General features: G+C 36.4%; 1 protein-coding gene across 1 annotated transcript in view; it reads right to left on the minus strand.

Annotated features, from left to right (window-relative positions):
- Positions 1-17,494, minus strand: part of LOC136797791 (multiple epidermal growth factor-like domains protein 10) — a 40,063-nt gene that overhangs the window by 4,408 nt on the left and 18,161 nt on the right. The window contains exons 2-12 of the mRNA XM_067054376.1: positions 14,874-15,035; positions 14,057-14,155; positions 13,016-13,134; positions 11,594-11,701; positions 10,549-10,798; positions 9,964-10,084; positions 8,878-9,020; positions 7,568-7,807; positions 6,535-6,830; positions 3,443-3,512; positions 2,872-2,945 (exon numbers count right to left, since the gene is read on the minus strand). Of these exons, the coding sequence (XP_066910477.1) occupies positions 2,872-2,945; positions 3,443-3,512; positions 6,535-6,830; positions 7,568-7,807; positions 8,878-9,020; positions 9,964-10,084; positions 10,549-10,798; positions 11,594-11,701; positions 13,016-13,134; positions 14,057-14,155; positions 14,874-14,995 (1,642 nt within the window). The 5' untranslated portion in view covers positions 14,996-15,035. The remainder of the gene's footprint in view (positions 1-2,871; positions 2,946-3,442; positions 3,513-6,534; positions 6,831-7,567; positions 7,808-8,877; positions 9,021-9,963; positions 10,085-10,548; positions 10,799-11,593; positions 11,702-13,015; positions 13,135-14,056; positions 14,156-14,873; positions 15,036-17,494) is intronic.

Here is a 17,494-nt window from a genome sequence, read left to right on the forward strand (position 1 = left end):
TCAAGAAGTTAATTCCTTTTTGGTCCGAGGCGTTCCTGGCGATGTCAAGTCAAAAGTCAACATCTGCAGTGTATTCTTGCAATTTAATGAGTAGAGAACTGAGAACTGAATATGAAGCATACTGTGCAGAGTTAGAAATCAAACGTTGAAATTGGGAGAGACAATATGATCTCCAGTACGAAAAACGAAAGCGTGAATTGCAGCTACAAATCGAAAAACATGAAGCAAAATTGGAAAGACTAGAGGAGGAGCTGAGAAAACGAAAATTGTTGAAGTCTCAGAGGAAAACGAATTGCAATGGTAAGTCAGTCGCTAAGAATGAGTCGAGCGTCAGTAGAGAACCGTTGCATGTAAAGTCGTTTCATATTGATGATTCATTTGTCGTTGAAAAGCCATCCTTCGTTAAAGAGTCTTTGATTGCTAAAAGGTTGTTCGTCAATGAAGATCTGTCACAAGTATTCTTCGCAGAGCCAATAAATGATGTTCCCATAGTTTCGTCTCGCGTCGTTATAGAGCCAATGCACACTGTCATCGTGGAGCCAATTCAAGTTGCTGTTATAGAGTCGATTCCCGTGGTTGAAGAGCTAATAAAGACAAAAACCCACAAAACAAAAAGACAATACAAATACAACAAAAATCTAGAATGAACATTCACAGAAAATCAATCAGGTTGGAGTAGAAAAGGAAAATATGATGACATAGAAACCCGTCAATGTAAAACTAGTGATCTAAAATGACTTTAAGGAAGAAAGTAACTCAATATGAGTTAAGATGGAAAGAAGTAACTCAATATGAGTCAAAAAATATTTCAAAAAAACACATTATCTGTTCCTCAGTTTTCGACCTACACAGGATTTCGGCCATTTGTGAAAATATCCTCCTATATGATGGAAATAGGGTTGTGTGTAGTAGGAGGCCAAGCAGTGTTTAGCTAGACACCACTACAATAAAAAGATGTTAAAAAGATGTGTTTAGTGAAAGTATGAAACGCGCGCAAAATATAAAATAAACTAAAACTTAAACTCCACGGAACCAGCCGAAGAAACTAAAATAACAATGAAAAAAGAAGTGTACTTTCTACTAGACAAAGTTGCCACACCTTTGACATGTTTCTGCCACAACGTTGTAGAAAGCACATATAGATGGGAAGGAACTGGGATTGGATCGCCACTATCCAACCCTGTGGCTCTCACACACATTTTACAGTTCAAAGAAGAAGATGGAAAGAGTGGGAAAAGAATGAGAATTTAAAAAAGTCGGACTATAACCCGGTTCGAAGCCCCGTACACCGTGACCGCTCACCGCAAGAGCTGGCGAACGAGTGAATCTTGAGAGAGTTGAAATCTTGAAAATTCTGAAAAATGACGAACTATAACCCGTCGAAGACTGTAATCTAACTTTGCGTTTTCAGCACCTTATATATATATAGTGAAGATATGTAATATCTGTCATTTTAGAAAAAGAAAAGTATTGATATATAAATAACTCAAACTGATAAAAACGAAAAAAGTTAAGAATATTTTTGTTAATTGTGTGTATTTACGATTTTTTGGTATTTTTTATTTTTTAATCATTCCGAAACAGAGGGTAATTTAGCAAAAAGTTAAAGGGAATTTAAATAGTGGTATGTGAAAGAAAAACCTAATCCAAATGAAGATAGAAGAAAAGTAATAGTGGAGAAACAATGAATTGCAAAAAAACTTTTTTGATAAACACACTTCCGTAAGTTCATCAAAATACATACAAAATGGGGACAAATACAAAAGCAAACACATCAAATAAATTAAAAAAAAAAAGGATACATAAACAAAACAAAACCCGAAGTCCCAGACTTGTGACTGGCATAGTGACTTTCCACGTGTTTAAGGGCCCACACTCAGTCGCCTTCGGAAAACATAGTAGAAAAAGGAACTGACCAGCAGCTTCCAAATAAATAACAGACAACCAAACAGACAACTACAAACAAACACATCTTACATAAAAATAGAAAAAATCACACAAAAACTAAAAAGAATAGAATCGTAAGTTGGCCGAGAACCCGGTTCGGCGTGCCGCGACGGGAGAACTGCACAGGGCAAAGAAAAGTAGGAAATGAATACCTCCGATGCTAATGCTAATTCTTTAGACAGAAAAAAAAAACAAAAAAAAACAAAACAATCACACATAAAATACACAAGAAACAATTTCACAATTTGAAAATATGTAAAAATTCTTCGACGGTTTTCCCATACTTCATAAAACAGTCAGGAAACCTGGAAAAACATTTGACAACTTGCTTCTTCAAGAAAGCGTTTGAAGCACCCTGGTTTCGCATTCGAATGAAAAGCCTCAGTGACTCTAGGAGTCAGATCTTCAAACATGAGTGTGCTACGTGCTATCCGTAAAATTTCTGAAAAGACGGATCCATAGAAAATGCACGATGGGATGTTACTGTCGGCATGTGGCATCCTTACAATGAAGAAGGGAAAGGCATCTCTCTTATCAAAAAGTTTATATCTAAAAATATTGTTTTCAACGGTGATATCTAAATCTAAAAACGATGCATGGTTTCCATGGTGCTCAACTTTGAGATCTAGTTCTTTAGGGTAAATCTGTTTGTAGCAATTATGAAACTCATCTCTGTCATTTAAGGCACACAAATCATCAATAAATCTACCTACAGAGTGGAAGTTATAGGCACTATATATAGTATGAAAAAATAAAATGTTTTCTCCTGTCAGAACTACAAACAACAAAGAGTGGCCGAATTCTTTTTCCTCTTAGAGAGACGATGTTACAATGAAAGGGTAATTAGTCCTCTCTGGGTCCCTCTCTGTCTCTATATCCGGGGGATATTAATGTATTCAATTTTTGAAGCCTTGTGTAACTTACTAATCTTTTCACGACAAAATTTCTTCGGTAACCAGCCTTTGATACAAGTACATTCACCCGTCATTGCATGACATCTGAAAATTAAATGAAAAACAGTTGGTTGCTGCAAACTTTGAGTATAATCGTGGTAGACGGGTCAAAATATTGGTAGTTTTTAATTTCAAAGGGACATGTGCCCTTTGATACAGAAACTTTTTCTAACTTTTTATTGCATTTTTGAAATCTACATCTAAAATTCTGAGTCACTTCGTATACAACTTGAAGGCATTTGAAGGAAAACTCAGGCCACGAGTCAAACTTTCATTTAAATTCCAAGAGTTTGAAATCTCGATTTCTGAAAACGAGTTTTTCGAACAGTAATTTGGTACACAGTTTTGTTTGAACTTTTAGACGTTAGATGACGGACATTGATTGTTTGACTTTTCGTGTTGGTTTTCGTTTGACAGACATAACCAGACTGGCACACAACGTTGTTTCAACGTTTATCTAATATTCACAACGTTCATATAATGTTAGTTGAATGTTGAAACAACGTTATGTGTTCCAGCTGGGTAAGTGGAGAATTTCTTACTTTTCTGTAGTGTTAGTTTGACATTTACACTTCTCTGTACAATTGATTCCATACGTCTCATTTTTGCACACTGAAATGAAATTTTAAAATATTCACATTTTTCTTAAAAGACCTTATCGGGAGTTTTTGATTCCCCCCCTCCAATAACGGTTTGGATGGTGTCAGAGAGCAAAGTTCAGTACTCTACTCGACACTTCCTTAAAGCCGTGGTTACACTACATTAATATCTTTAAAATTTTTGAAATTTTTTAATCAAAAATACATTAAAGAAATTAACTATTTTCTTTAAAGTCTTTTTGAAATTTTTGTATGTTGCATCAAACCTTCAATCGTTTTTCTCAACTCATTTTCTCACTCAAGAAACGACATGAGTGGAAAGAGGAAGGCAGCAGCACCTATTGTGCTAATTCTTTTGAAACGGAAATTTGAGAGGAAATATTCGAAAAAGAAAAGTCGAACTAAAAGGTCTTACGTACGCCTAGTGGTTAAAGTTGAGGAACGAAAAAAGTGCCTACAACAACATATTTGCTGAACTTCGTCTACGTGACCAAGAAGAATTTAGATCTTATTTCGAACTTATCCTATCTTTCACCCCTATCTCATATTACGTTTTAAAAATTCCAAACGCTAGAAAATCCATTTATCGAAAAAAATGTACAGAACTATCACGTCGGTGGCTTTGATCTCGAGAGAAGTGAAGAAAAAACTTTAAACTACCTATTTAGGCGAGATCAAATTAATTTGTTGTTCTACGGGCAGATTATCGGAAAAATATGGGTCGGTCGGTCGACAAAATAAAAATATATTTTTTGTAATTGAGGGCCGGCAATGTGTTGGCAAATTTTCTTCAGTTGTTCAAAAGTTTAACCCTTCTATTGATGAAATTCATATTTTCATTTGAAGTGCTTGGGATTTGTAATTTTATGCTTGGGATTTTCATTTGAAGTGCTTGGGATTTGTAATTTTATGCTTGCGAAAGTCTGTGGTAGAAATTTTCAGCTTTTCAACCGTTGTTAATCTTTCGAAAAACCAGTGTGCAAGATTAACTGCAGTGGAAATTCAATATTATTATTTTTCAATATCAGCCAAAATAGGGTCGGTCGGGCTCGTAGAACAACAAATTAAATTTGTCTCGCCTTACCAAAAAAATGGTAAAGAATCGCAAGAAATAATTTCTTTTTCAAGAATTTATACGTCTTTATTTTCTTTAAAGGGGGCTGTTACACTTGTAAATTTTTCAATCATAAAGACTTGATTAAAAAATTTCAGAAATTTAGAAATAAATTAATGTAATGTAACCACGCCTGATTCTTTACCATTTTTTTGGTAAAGAGTTTAAAGTTTTTTTCTTCACTTCTCTCGAGATCAAAGCCACCGACATGATAGTTCTGTAAATTTTTTTCGATGAATGGATTTTCTAGCGCTTGGAATTTTTAAAACGTAATATGAGATAGGGGTGAAAGATAGGATGAGTTCTAAATAAAATCTAATTTCTTCTTGGTCACGTAGACGAAGTTCAGCAAATATGTTGTTGTAGGCACTTTTTTCGTTCCTCAACTTTAAACCACTACACGTTTTTTTTTTTATAAGGAACCTTAACTTTGCTCTGAGCCTGGAGTTCCTTATTTTTACAGAGAATTTCAGTCTCAAAGTTCCTTACCGAGTTCCTTACTACATAGGAAATTTTGAACTTTTTGCCCCTTGAAAGATCAAAATTTGGTCAAATTAGTCCCAATAAGGTACATTATTTTCAAATCCACTTATTCTCAGCCTGAGCAGTTCCTTAACAATTCCTTATTTTTTGAACCATTTTCAGCCTCGAGTTCCTTATAAACGTGTTCCTTATAGAAAAAAAACGTGTAGGCGTACCCAGCAAGACCTTTTAGCTCGACTTTTCTTTTTCGAATATTTCCTCTCAAATTTCCGTTTAAAAAGAATTAGCACATTACGTGCTGCTGCCTTCCCCCGGGGGGGGGGGGGGGCTACTTGGTTTGCGAGGTGACGGGTATGTCCGAGCGGAAAATAGAATAGAAAATCGACCCTTTGAATCGCAAAATACAAGAGAAGCCCCTTTAACTGCCAAATTCGGCACCCCTTTGCTTTTTTAAACTACCTTAAAATTAGTATTTTTTAGCCAAAAAGAGGAAAAACTATTCGGAAATTTGCCTGCTAAATATTGATTTTTATCAATGAAAGCAATAAGTCTCAACTCAAAGATAAACATATCAGCTTCGATGAAGGCAAAAAAGCTAAAGTTTGGAATTGCTGAAAACTATTTTCAAGATAATTTCTGTTCAGCGTGCCTTGATTTTTGAAAAAAAAAGTTCTTAATCAAAGTACAGGCAACTCTCTCTAATTCGAAAAAACTTCTTAAAGATCGAATTAGAGAGATTAAACTTTAATAGCAGTCGAAAGAAATCATACCAAAACATGAAATACACGCTTTTTTTTTATAAGAATGGTGTAAATCCATTTCATCATGGATATTCTTAACTTTTTTGGGAAAATCATCCTAAAATATTCTTACAGCATTCTTAGGTTAGGATCCTAATTGACTAAAAAATGGTCTAAAAATGGCATTCTTAGCCATTGGCATTAAAATTATATGATGGTGATATTCTTAGCATATTCTTCATTTTTTGGCCATTTTCATCATGGACATTCTTATAAAGTGTATTCTTATAAAAAAAAAAGCGTGTAAAACTGGGAACAAGTTTTAACGTGTAGATGGGATTGGAACGAAACAATCGAAAATTAAAAAAAAAAACGAGGGCAACGAGGGACGTTTTATTGAGTACAAATTTTTTATAAGCAACCAAAGTTGCCAAGGCTCGAGCCCTGAAATTAGCCGAATTTTTTTCACTATCTCATAAAGTAAAATCTTTTTAGATATTCTAAGCATGGCAAACGATAGCCCTTGACCCAATAAGCATAAATATGGTATAATATCAGGGGTGGTCAAAGTAAAATTTTCAGAAAATGAGCTAGAATGCTAAGCAACCCCAGCCCTGGAACCCAAAAATTGGAGTTGCTCATAAAAAAAGTGTACATAAGTGTAAAAGTTTTGAAGAGCTTAAAAATATTTTACTCACTGATATCGCAGTATGTTCCTTGATACTCCCCACGACACGTGCATTTCCCCGTGAACCGATCGCAATCTCCGTGATCTCCACACGGACATTCTTTCTCACAGTTCGGACCATAATAACCTTCCGTGCAAGGTTCATCACATTTTGTACCAGTGTACCCCGCAGTACACGTACATGTTCCATCAATATACGAACAGTTAGCGCCATTTTGGCAAGTACAATTTTGAGCACAATTCATACCGAACAACCCTTGTGGGCATTGAGATTCGCAATGTTTTCCATGAAAACCAGGATGACATCTATAAAAGAGAAGTGATACATATTTAGAGGTCCATCTGTAACAGGAGTGAAAATGAGAATGAAAAAGAACGACAGATTTAAAAAAAGGCCAATACCGATCGAGAGGTAAATCACTCGAAAAATTATCGTACACCTCTATAAAAAGACAAAAAAAGTCAAAATAGTCCAAAGTCAAAAAGTCAAAGAAAAAGTCAAGAAGTCTTAGAAAAAAGTCAAAAAGTCAAATAAAAGTAAAAAAAAAGTCTTCAAAAAGTTTCTTGAATGGGCGGATGGATGGAGCAAAATTTATGGGCGGTTGGCGTTTTTGGATAAATTTGGTTGCGAAAGATTTTGGACGCCCGAGGGAGGTGGGCGTTTTTGTCGGCGAAAAATCAAAATGAAAGTTTGAAAAAAGTTAAAAAAAAGTCAAAAAGTCAAATAAAAGTCAAACAGTAAGTTTCCCCACGGACATGGAAGGCCGAGGGGAGGGGATTGTTTCTTTATTACCATAAAGACAGAAAGAGAAAAGTTTACGTGAATGCGTGAATGGGCTTTTTAGTTGCGTAAATGTGTGAAAATAAAAAAAAAATAAAAAATTGCGTGAATGCATGATTTGGAAAGCTTTGCGTGAAGTGAACAAAAATTGTGTGAATTGCGAAAAAAACATTGCGCAAATGCGTGGATTTGGGGAAAAATTTTGCGTGATTGCTGGCGGGGGGGGGGGGGGGGCTCATATACCATTCACGGGCGTACTTACAAGCATTGTCCAGTGGTCCGTTGGCACACACCGTTGCCTTCCGTACAGTTACATTCTTTGAAACAAGATTCAGTTGAATTGGATGAAGAACATGATTTCTCACAAAATTCACCATTGAATCCCTCAGTGCAATTACAAATACCATTGATGGAATCACATGAGAATGTGTTGTTTCGGACACAAGAACAATTTGTAGCACAATTCTGTCCGAAAGTCCATTCTTCACACTTTTGTCCGCACCTTTTTTTTGGAAAAAGAAATAATCTTTATTTTAATCGAGTCTAATTCGTTTAACCCTTTGTGCGCGCGATTTTTTTGAATTTTTTTTTTTGAAACTCAAAACTTTAAAGTGCCATAGAATCTTGCAGCTTTGGATTTAGAAAATGGTTTTGGTACCATTAAATAGCTATTGTTATACTCTTTCTAAAACCATTCGGTTTATGCCCCTTGAACTCAAGTGGTCAGGAGCTATGGCCTCAAGTCTGAGACTCAGTATTTTGGCTTGTTTTGGACGCATATACGCGTCCCTCGTGGTCTAAGGGTTAAACAGGTTTCCACATTGTAACAAAATGCGAAGGTCAGGTGTCACATTCACCACAATTTAGAGAAGAGCGCAGAATGGACGATCTGCTATGACATTAGAATACAACATGGTTTACAAGTTCATCCATCTAGCTACCCTTCATAACATTTATATAACGTTCACACCAGTCTCGTTCCCTCCGTATTATCATCTTTTTGATGCTTACTGGTAATAAGGCCAGATATTATTCTCTGGCATCCATCAGTAACGTAAATAAAGCCTAGGCTAGGGTACATGGGGACTAGGCTAGGGAACACGGGGACAAGGCTGCGTACCTATGACGTTCATACAGCGTTCTTATAACATTTATATAACGTTCCGTGTGAAAACTCGCTACTTACCCTGGATTTATAATATCCGAAGGGCGAGATGTCATAATTTAAGCCACCGCAGGCAAAAAAAAGTGAATATCGGGAAAAATATTGTTGCTATTGTTTTCGAAAACTCGCGAAGCTTCTGATTGGTCAAGCGCTGAAATTCTATTGTAATGTCACGTGACCTAGGTAGGATTTCCTACCTAACAACGGCACACTTTTCAGCAAAAGTACGCCATCTAGCTCTTCGGGCTTTATAAATCTATGCTACAGGTTGACTTTGTATTAGCCTATTAGCTATTTGTTTTTATGTCAACGATAAATAACAACTGCAAACAAACAAACAAACAAACAAACAAACAAACAAACAAACAAACAAACAAACAAACAAACAAACTAACAAACAAACTTACTCTTTGCCAGTGAAACCAGGAAAACACGTGCATTCACCAGTCACGTGATCACACGAATGAGTATTTGTGGATGAGCATTCACAATTTCCTCCGCAATGTTCACCATATTTCCCTTTTTTGCATTGTAAGGAGCAGTGGTGACCCTGTAATGAAGAAATACACGATTTTTTGGGCTTATAGATACAGTGGAGTCTGCTAGACTATGTTATAATCTTAGACAAATCACTATCTACGAAATAAGTCCAAAGCCGGAAAAAATTCGCAAACTGTTTTTTGCCAGTTTGCCAGTCTTAGACTATACGTCTCTTCGAAACTCTCCCGCCCATTTCTTTTTTGTATACCGCCACAACGCCATACCACCATATTTTCCCGCCTTTACTATCACTGTAACGGGCGATAACATTGTTTATGGAGTCTCCTGAACTCCAATCTCTGCTATTTGAATGTTTCTATAATTCGAGCTAAAATATATGTCTGCTCAGCTAAAAATTAGTATAAAGTACTGTCTGTATTTAATCTTTGCTCTAATTCGAAATAAAATTCTTGGTTTCTTGGTGATCGAATTAGAGAGAGTTAACTTTTGTTACAAGTGGTATGGGTCCTTCAGTTAACAATGCCTAATAAACTAACTCTATAACTCGAAATTTCTTCAACTCGAACAAATTTGTGTCCCACGTCCCTCGTGCGTGTTCGAGTTATAGAGACTCTACTGTTTGAGCTTTTTTCACCGGTGTTAAATTATGGTGTCCACCACCCGTTTCGCACAGAACGTCGAGGGGCGTCAAAATAACGTTGTATCTCAGCTGTGAGACCCGTTTTTCACTTAGTAAGTAAGTCTGCGACCGCAGTCGGAGGCTCCTTTTTCGAGAGCTGTCTAACCGAAGGTAGGGGAGGGCGCCACTCTTTCTCCCTGGATTGCTCCACTTACCCTTGATCCTTCTCTTAATTGCTGAGCATCAAGCAGAGAGGTATTAAGTACCATTTTGGCAATCTTTGGTATGACCCGACTAGGGATTGAACCCACAACCTTGCGCACCATAGCCGGATGCTCTACCACTGCAATACGGCTGCTTGTTTTTCACTTACCCTGTATCCTGGGGTACAATCACATGTTCCATCGACCGGATCACAGTGTGCCCCATTCTTACAACTACATGTTTGTTTACAATATTGATCGAACGTTTTCTCAGGACATGATTGTTCGCAGCTGAATAAGAAAAAGAAGAAAGAATACACTATAAGTCACCCTGTGTAGTTAAGGCCACTAGGCTTGGATAGTGGTAGTATTCGAGCATTTGTTTTGAACTATTTCTATCAATGATCTTTACTATTGATTTTGTCGTATATATTTTTTCTTTGGATTGATTTGCTAGTTTTGGGTTCAGTTTCAACTTTTTCAAGGTGGATTTTGAAAAGGTGGGTTTTGGCCTTCATCAATAATTCTGTATTGCTTTCTTCATGTATCCCCAGAATTGATTTTGATATAAAAATGCGTGTTTAGATTTCTCGTCCAAGAGTTAACCCCAATAGGGAGTAACCTGTTTCAATTTTCCTAAAAAATTTCAAAGCTCTAAAACTTTCTTAACTTGTTCTTAATATTTTGGACCTCGAATCCTTATGTTCTTATATAGTTTGTTATTACAAAAAAATATAACGCATTTATTGTCTTACTTTGTACCGTTGAAGCCTTTTTTACACGTACAAAATCCAGTCACTGTATCCAATAGTAACGTATTATTCATGACACACGTGGCAGGTCTTTGGCAACCTTGTCCCCAGGACTCTACGCATTTCTCTTGACAATATTGTCCCTGGAAACCAGGTTTACATTGACAAGAACCATCAGTTTTATTACACACTGCATCGTTTTTGCATTGACATTTTTGTTGGCAATAATGGCCGTAATAGCCATCCATGCAAGCTGAAAATGAAAATGAATGAATATGAGCATTGTCAAAATATGAATATTTTTTTTACTGCTTCTGCTATTTTATAGAAAAAAAATAAACATTTTTGAAAGAAAGTAAAAAATAACTGAAATTACATCGACTTTGTTTCAGTGTTGTGAAACAAAGATGGCGGTTTTTCAAAGCAGGATCCTGGTGATTTTTTAAACTGAATACGAGAAAGAACAGGGTAACTGTTATTTTGAATCCGTAAATGTTTTTCCAGCCTCAGTCTCATGGTACAAGTTTTTTTATAAAAGCATCCAAAATCTTTTGAAGCCTTCAGATGTTCCTAACTTTTGTCTTAAAATGTTCTTATTGTCACGATTTTCTGAATATTTTCACTTGGTTTTAAAACATCCAGTCTTTTAGGGAAATTACGCCAAGGTACACACAAAGAGGAATTAGTGATTCCCACGGTAGGTATTTGCCACTAATTGTATTGTATAATCATTGAAAAACACCCGGTTTTGTGATTGCTTCCGTATAAATTAATACGTCATGAATATCACTAGACTATGTTATAGTCTAAGACGAATCACTATCTAAGAAAAAAGTCCAAAGCCGAAGAAAATTCGCAAACGGGTTTTTTTGCCAAAACGAGTTTAGAGTCGGTAGAGTTGCCAGTCGTTTCTTCGAAACTCTCCCACGGATTTTTTTCCGTATACCGTCACGACGCCATACCGCCAAATTTTCCCACCTTTACTATCACTGTAACGGACGATAGCATCGTCTAGAATATCACGTGTATAAAGCATGTTTAATCTTACCCAGTCCACAATCGTCTCCTTCGAATCCTGGTTTCGTGCACGTGCAATTGTTAGGTGTTCCACACTCCCCGCCGTTGTCCAAATTACATCCTTTCTCACTGCAATCAGCTACAAATAGACAGAAAGAACAAAAATCTCAATGTTTTATCTGAATACGTCTTCTCACAGACACGGTGGGACCCCCTTCCACTGGAAAAATTAACCAAAATATTATCTGCAGTGGAATATTATACTCAGATTTGCCCCCCCCTCTCAAAATAATCAAAGAAAAAAAATGCTCACTTTGAAATATTGTGCTATTTTTCCGTGTCCACTGAATTTTAGGACTTGAAAAGAATGAAACTCACAAACAATAGAAAATATGGGAATATCAATCCCATTTGTCTCTTTTTACCCTACTGATTTTGGAAAGAGGTTATTATACGGAAAAGATACACCCCCTACTCACAGACCCTGTGGTAACCCCTCCCACTGGAAAATTAACCAAAATATTATCCACAGTGAAATATTATATACTCCAGTTTTTTTTGAAAACCCTGAAAATAAGCATATCCTCACTGCAAGATATGGTGCTATTTTTCCCATCGCCACTCAGTTTTCTGGCTTAAAAACAATGAAACTCAAACCCCCAGCCATTAAAAACATGGAAATATCAATTATTCCTATCGAGTTTCAGTCCGTTATCTTTATCCCCATTGGATGAATAAATATTACCGGTTCTGTGAGAAGGGGGTGTATCTGATATCATGTTGATCACTGGACTAGACTTTTCGAAAGAAAAATCAACTCATCGCACAGTAGTTAAGATGATGGAATACTAGAACAGAGGTTCCAGTAGAAATCTCGAACTCAGGCTAGCTAGCTTTCAGCACGTTCGATTTTACCAATGAAGATGATAGACTCGCTCTGGGAAAAAAAAATCCGCAACCATCCTTAGCACTAAATCGAACTATAGTCATTATAAAAAACCCCGGTCTGGCAATGTATTGTTTTAGTTTTTTGTTCAATTTTCTTTTGTTACAAATAAAAGAAAAGTTGCGATTTGCATACTTTTTGATCACGTTACCAAAATCTCCTCTTGAAATGGTCTATTTTTTAATCACATGGTCAAAAAGTTTGCAAAATAAATCGATTTTGGTACGTAAGCTTCCATCTTTTAACAATAAAAAGAGACTAAAGCCTTCAAGACCAGTGTTTTTATAATGACTACATATGATCGAACTTAAGTCCTTTAGTTCGCTTTTTTATTATTCTGATAACACTCATGAAAGGTAAGCAGGGGTAAAGGTAAAATAAAAAGTGGTTCAAATGGCTCTGGGTGCAAAATTGTCTCATTGAAGCACAACTGTCATTAGAGTCATAAGGAAGGGAAATAAAGGGCTGGGGATTGTTTTAGGAATCTGAAATCGAGTGACTTCTTACGGACACAGAGACGACCATGATCTGGAATTGAATACACCATCCTATAACCATTCTTGCATCTTTTTCCTTGAAAGTTTACATTTTTTACGACAGCACGGTAAACTTGTCTGTACACAGTTCTAAATAAAAATGTGATATTACAAGTGATTCTATATTTTTCCACATGATAATTTTACCCGATCACGAGGTTCAATCCATGTGATTATATTCCTTGCATATGGGTATTGTAGGATTTGTGTGCTTTACTAAAATACTAAAATCTTGTTTCAAAAATTAGATACTCCATGAAAAATCCGCATTTATATTACTATGGTGCCTAACAAAATGGGCCATTCCATTTTATGACCATACAGGGGGGGTGGACGAACATTTCCAGGGGGTAATCCAAGGAGAGTTTCCAGAGGTCCAAAGAAGTGTTTCTTTCATTTTTCCAGGGGGTAAAAAGTTATTCTTGAATTTCCAGGGAGTGAACAACTGATTTTAGTTCGCCCACTCTCACTTTTAGACATGAAAAGAATTTTTTCCAAGGGTTCTTTTGCAAATTTTGCCATTTTCAAGGGGGTATCTACACTTTTCCAAGAAATTTGTTTTCACTTGAAAAGGTTCGTCCACCCCCTATTTGGAAATTTTATGGAACAGCCCAATAAATATTTCATGGTAAATAACCCTCAACGAGTACCTCAGTGTTAAGACTACAATCAAGGTCGTAATATTTGAGACAAAAGGGAAATTCCCACGAACTTTTACAACCACAAACGATTCGCAAGCGTTTAAATTAGGTTGGAAGGGTAGAGTTTTAACGCTAGACTTAAGACTCAGCACCTTTAGGATCTGAGGATTTTAAAGTTCAAAAATAGTTCAATAAGGCTCAGAAATATAGCTTGGAAGTCTATAAACCCCTGCCAAATTGAAATATCCGATTACACTTACCAGATAGCCCAAAATCGATTTTCTCGCCCGAACTTCAAATTTTGAAAAATGAGGAATTAACCAAATTCCCAATATATTTCGACCCAGATTGTACATACATTGTTAACTTACTTTTTGGAATAACATTTATTAGCCCAGAAAAAACCGCATCTTTTATAAGTAAGAACCTCTACTGGGATAGTGACCTTCTTTGATTCTGAAAATGAGCACCTGATAAATGAAAAAAACATCAGTTTATTGAGATTATTCGAACATTACTTTAAGCTTTCGAAGCTTTTGCAGTAGCGAAAAAATAAAACTCACGTCGAAACACTGACTTGAAAAACTTCTTTATTCCTGAAAATTATCGAAGTGGAACTCACCAATAAAGAACATAATATTTCCAGTAATATTGGTTTTTGATGGGATGTGTATAACGAGGGGGTTATCTTTCAAGCGAAGAAGAATTTGTTATATGCTGCCGTTTCACAACGTTGTTTCAACGTTTATCTAATATTCACAACGTCCGTCAGTGTGTGTCAGCTGGGGTGCTACCACTGACCTTTATATATTCCTATGGTCAAAGCTTTTATCGGAATTCTGTTTAAAGTGATACCCGCAAAGAGGCCATTGCTACGAGAAGAATAACGTTTAACGGCGCTACAGTATTCGAGGAAAAGTTGATCTATTGAGCAGTGCTACCATTAGCGTACCACTTTAAAAAAAAACTCCGATCAAAGATTTTTCTTGGCGATATTGAGAAAGTTTGTCCAGAAATACATAAAGGTCAGTGGTGCTACTTAAGAAATTACCTTTTTTCCCTTTATAACTTAGGTTACACGGTACACTAATGAACAAATAAACAAATAAAACGACCTTTCCCCCACTACCACTAGGCACTAAGTGATAATCGCCAGAGGTACTAGGCTATATAAAAGAAAAGACTTACTTTCCTGCATAATTCTCAACAAAATCATTGTCAACTACATCACTAAAATCAGGGGCACAATTACTGTTGACACCGTGTTGGACAGCACACAGGAAAATGAATACTAATTGAAGATTCGCCATCCATAGAGGAATTGTATACTTGCTGATGATGGCTTTTATTCTAAATGAAAGGATAAAATCAACAGTCAAAAGAATGTACATTCTCCATGGAAAATAGTGCCCAATAAGTAGATACATAATACGTAGAGAGTTTAAAAACCATGAAAGCTTCTAGGTGTCCAAAAGAGTAGTCCAGCTCGTTGATAAAAGTAGAACATAACTTTCATTTTCAAGCCATAACTCCACTGAGACAGTAAGAAAAAAGCTTTTTAAAAATGTCACAAGGTTTCTTGCGAAAGCTACAGTTTAAATGAAATATACAAAAGGGAAATTATTCAATATTCTTGCTAAATCAAGCTCCGGTTTTATTATACCGTAAAAACCAATATTGATTCTAAAAACCATGCATTTAATGCACAGATTTATCAATATCTGGTACAGATTATTGACTTTTTCCCTCTTACATTATCCTCACGAGTTTTAAGAATTCCTACTTTTTTTGATGACTGATGTTTACTTTAATGCTGAAAGCTTTTTATAAGAACTTTTTCTATACGAAAAATGGTACTTGATGTCTCACAGCTTGATGCTCAGCAATTAAGAGAAGGATCAAGGGTAAGTACCTTCGGTTCGGATATATAGCTATCGAAAGAGGAGGCTTTAGGGTCACCACCGTTAAATTACAAAGACCATGATCATGCCGCTGACTATAGTCCGTTTAATAGGGGATAAAGTACTGTGTTAGGTATAAAACGGGTTTACAGTCTGGTTACACGAGCAGCGTTAAAGTTTAATCTTCTGATTGCAAAAGAGCGAATCGTGGGTCATCCCAAAAGACTTTTTGAATACAGATCTTGAAATTTTGAGTGCTTTTTCGAAAGATTTTAGCGCATAGGTGGCTGTAGACCCGGTCGAATTTATCAGATGCAGAGATTTATAATTTTAATTTATTGTTTTTTAACGAGCGTTGCACTCCTTCGCAATTTTCCGACGTACTTGCTCTATTGTCTTAAATCTGCCAGTGTTTAGGGCTATTACAAGAAATTATCAACCACGATGGGACAGTTTTTGCCCGATTGAACCACATCAGTAGCGTAGCCAAGAGCGGTGCAAATTTTGTGTAGGAGAGCAGATTTTTATGACACTGTGATTATCTACCTTATCGGCCCTTTTTACACCGGCCCTAATTTAACGCCGGCCATTATTACGCCACAGCCTGATTTTGGGCTTAAGCCAATTAGGGCAAATTTGTGCTCTTTATAGATTCAGACTAATTCCATCAGTAGCGACAGTAGCATATACAGGAGGGGCGCAAAATTTGTGTAGGAGAGCAGATTTTTATGACACTTTAATTATATATTCATGGTATTAATAGATAATTACAGTGTCATAAAAATCTGTTCTCCTACACAAAATCTGCGCCCCTCTTGGCTACGCTACTGCACCACTTTATGCTTTCAGATTGGGTATGGGTCGCGCCGCTCCTAGGTCTCTACTGACGGTATTCAGTCAACAATAGCGAGGTTAAGCACGGGTTTATTTTGACCGTAAAGTGCGATACCGTAGGCCTGTACATAACTTGCCAAAGCAAACCATGCAAGTGAAATCTTATGTTCAGGCCTACGGTATCTCATTGAACGGTCTAAATAAACACTTGCTTAACCTTTTGCTAATGATCGAAACGTAACGTACCTCTTCCTTTGGATAGGCCGTTTAATACGCCTTTTCGACCGTAGCCGCCAATTGTCGCGGGGGCATTTTTTGTCCGTTTTACCACCCTAAAACCGTTCCAGTCTTTTTTTCGCACCTAAAGACAATAGAAAAAAGTGTAAAAAAAGGATTGGATCGAGTCTACGATGGTAAATTAAATAATAAAGTGTCACGCACCTGACCGCGTGACTACGGTCGAAAATGTGTACTGTTCCTGTAAAACGTTGAACGCTAAAAACCCTATAAGTTGAAATCTTTGGTCAAGTATCTTTATACACTCCATTAAATAACCTAATCCTATAAAAAACGCATTTTTCATCGATTTGTTTTGTTTGAAAACATAAAGATTTACGTTGTCATCAACCTGGATGTTTTAAAATCGTGTTTCAATTTCGTCGTCTTTCATAAAGCTATGTTTACATTCTCCAGGGTTGTAAGAAACATACATGTTTTGATGGAAAGAGATTAATGGTAAAAAGAAAGGAAATTCTACAGCTTTTTCTGGGGTATACCGAAATTGAGGGAATTCGCTGACTAACTTTAAGCAAAATCAAAAAAAGATTTCCGAATGTTTAAATTGAGAGATTTTTAGGTTAACTTTTGCTGAAAACCTAAGAACAAAATATTTAAGTAAGAGAACACTCAAAGTATCTGATTCCAGGAACACTTTCTTTCACATTTGCGGATTTAATAAAAAAGTGAACACTCTCAGCATCCGGGGGGCACTCAAGGTGAATGACCCTACCATACGTGCGGCCCTTAAAGGTATATTTTTCAAGCTTCCCAAAGTGCAATGTAATGGTCGAAATC

The sequence above is a fragment of the Clytia hemisphaerica genome, unplaced genomic scaffold (genome assembly GCF_902728285.1).
Source record: "Clytia hemisphaerica strain Z4C2 unplaced genomic scaffold, Clytia hemisphaerica genome assembly, whole genome shotgun sequence".
Taxonomy (NCBI): Eukaryota; Metazoa; Cnidaria; class Hydrozoa; order Leptothecata; family Clytiidae; genus Clytia; species Clytia hemisphaerica.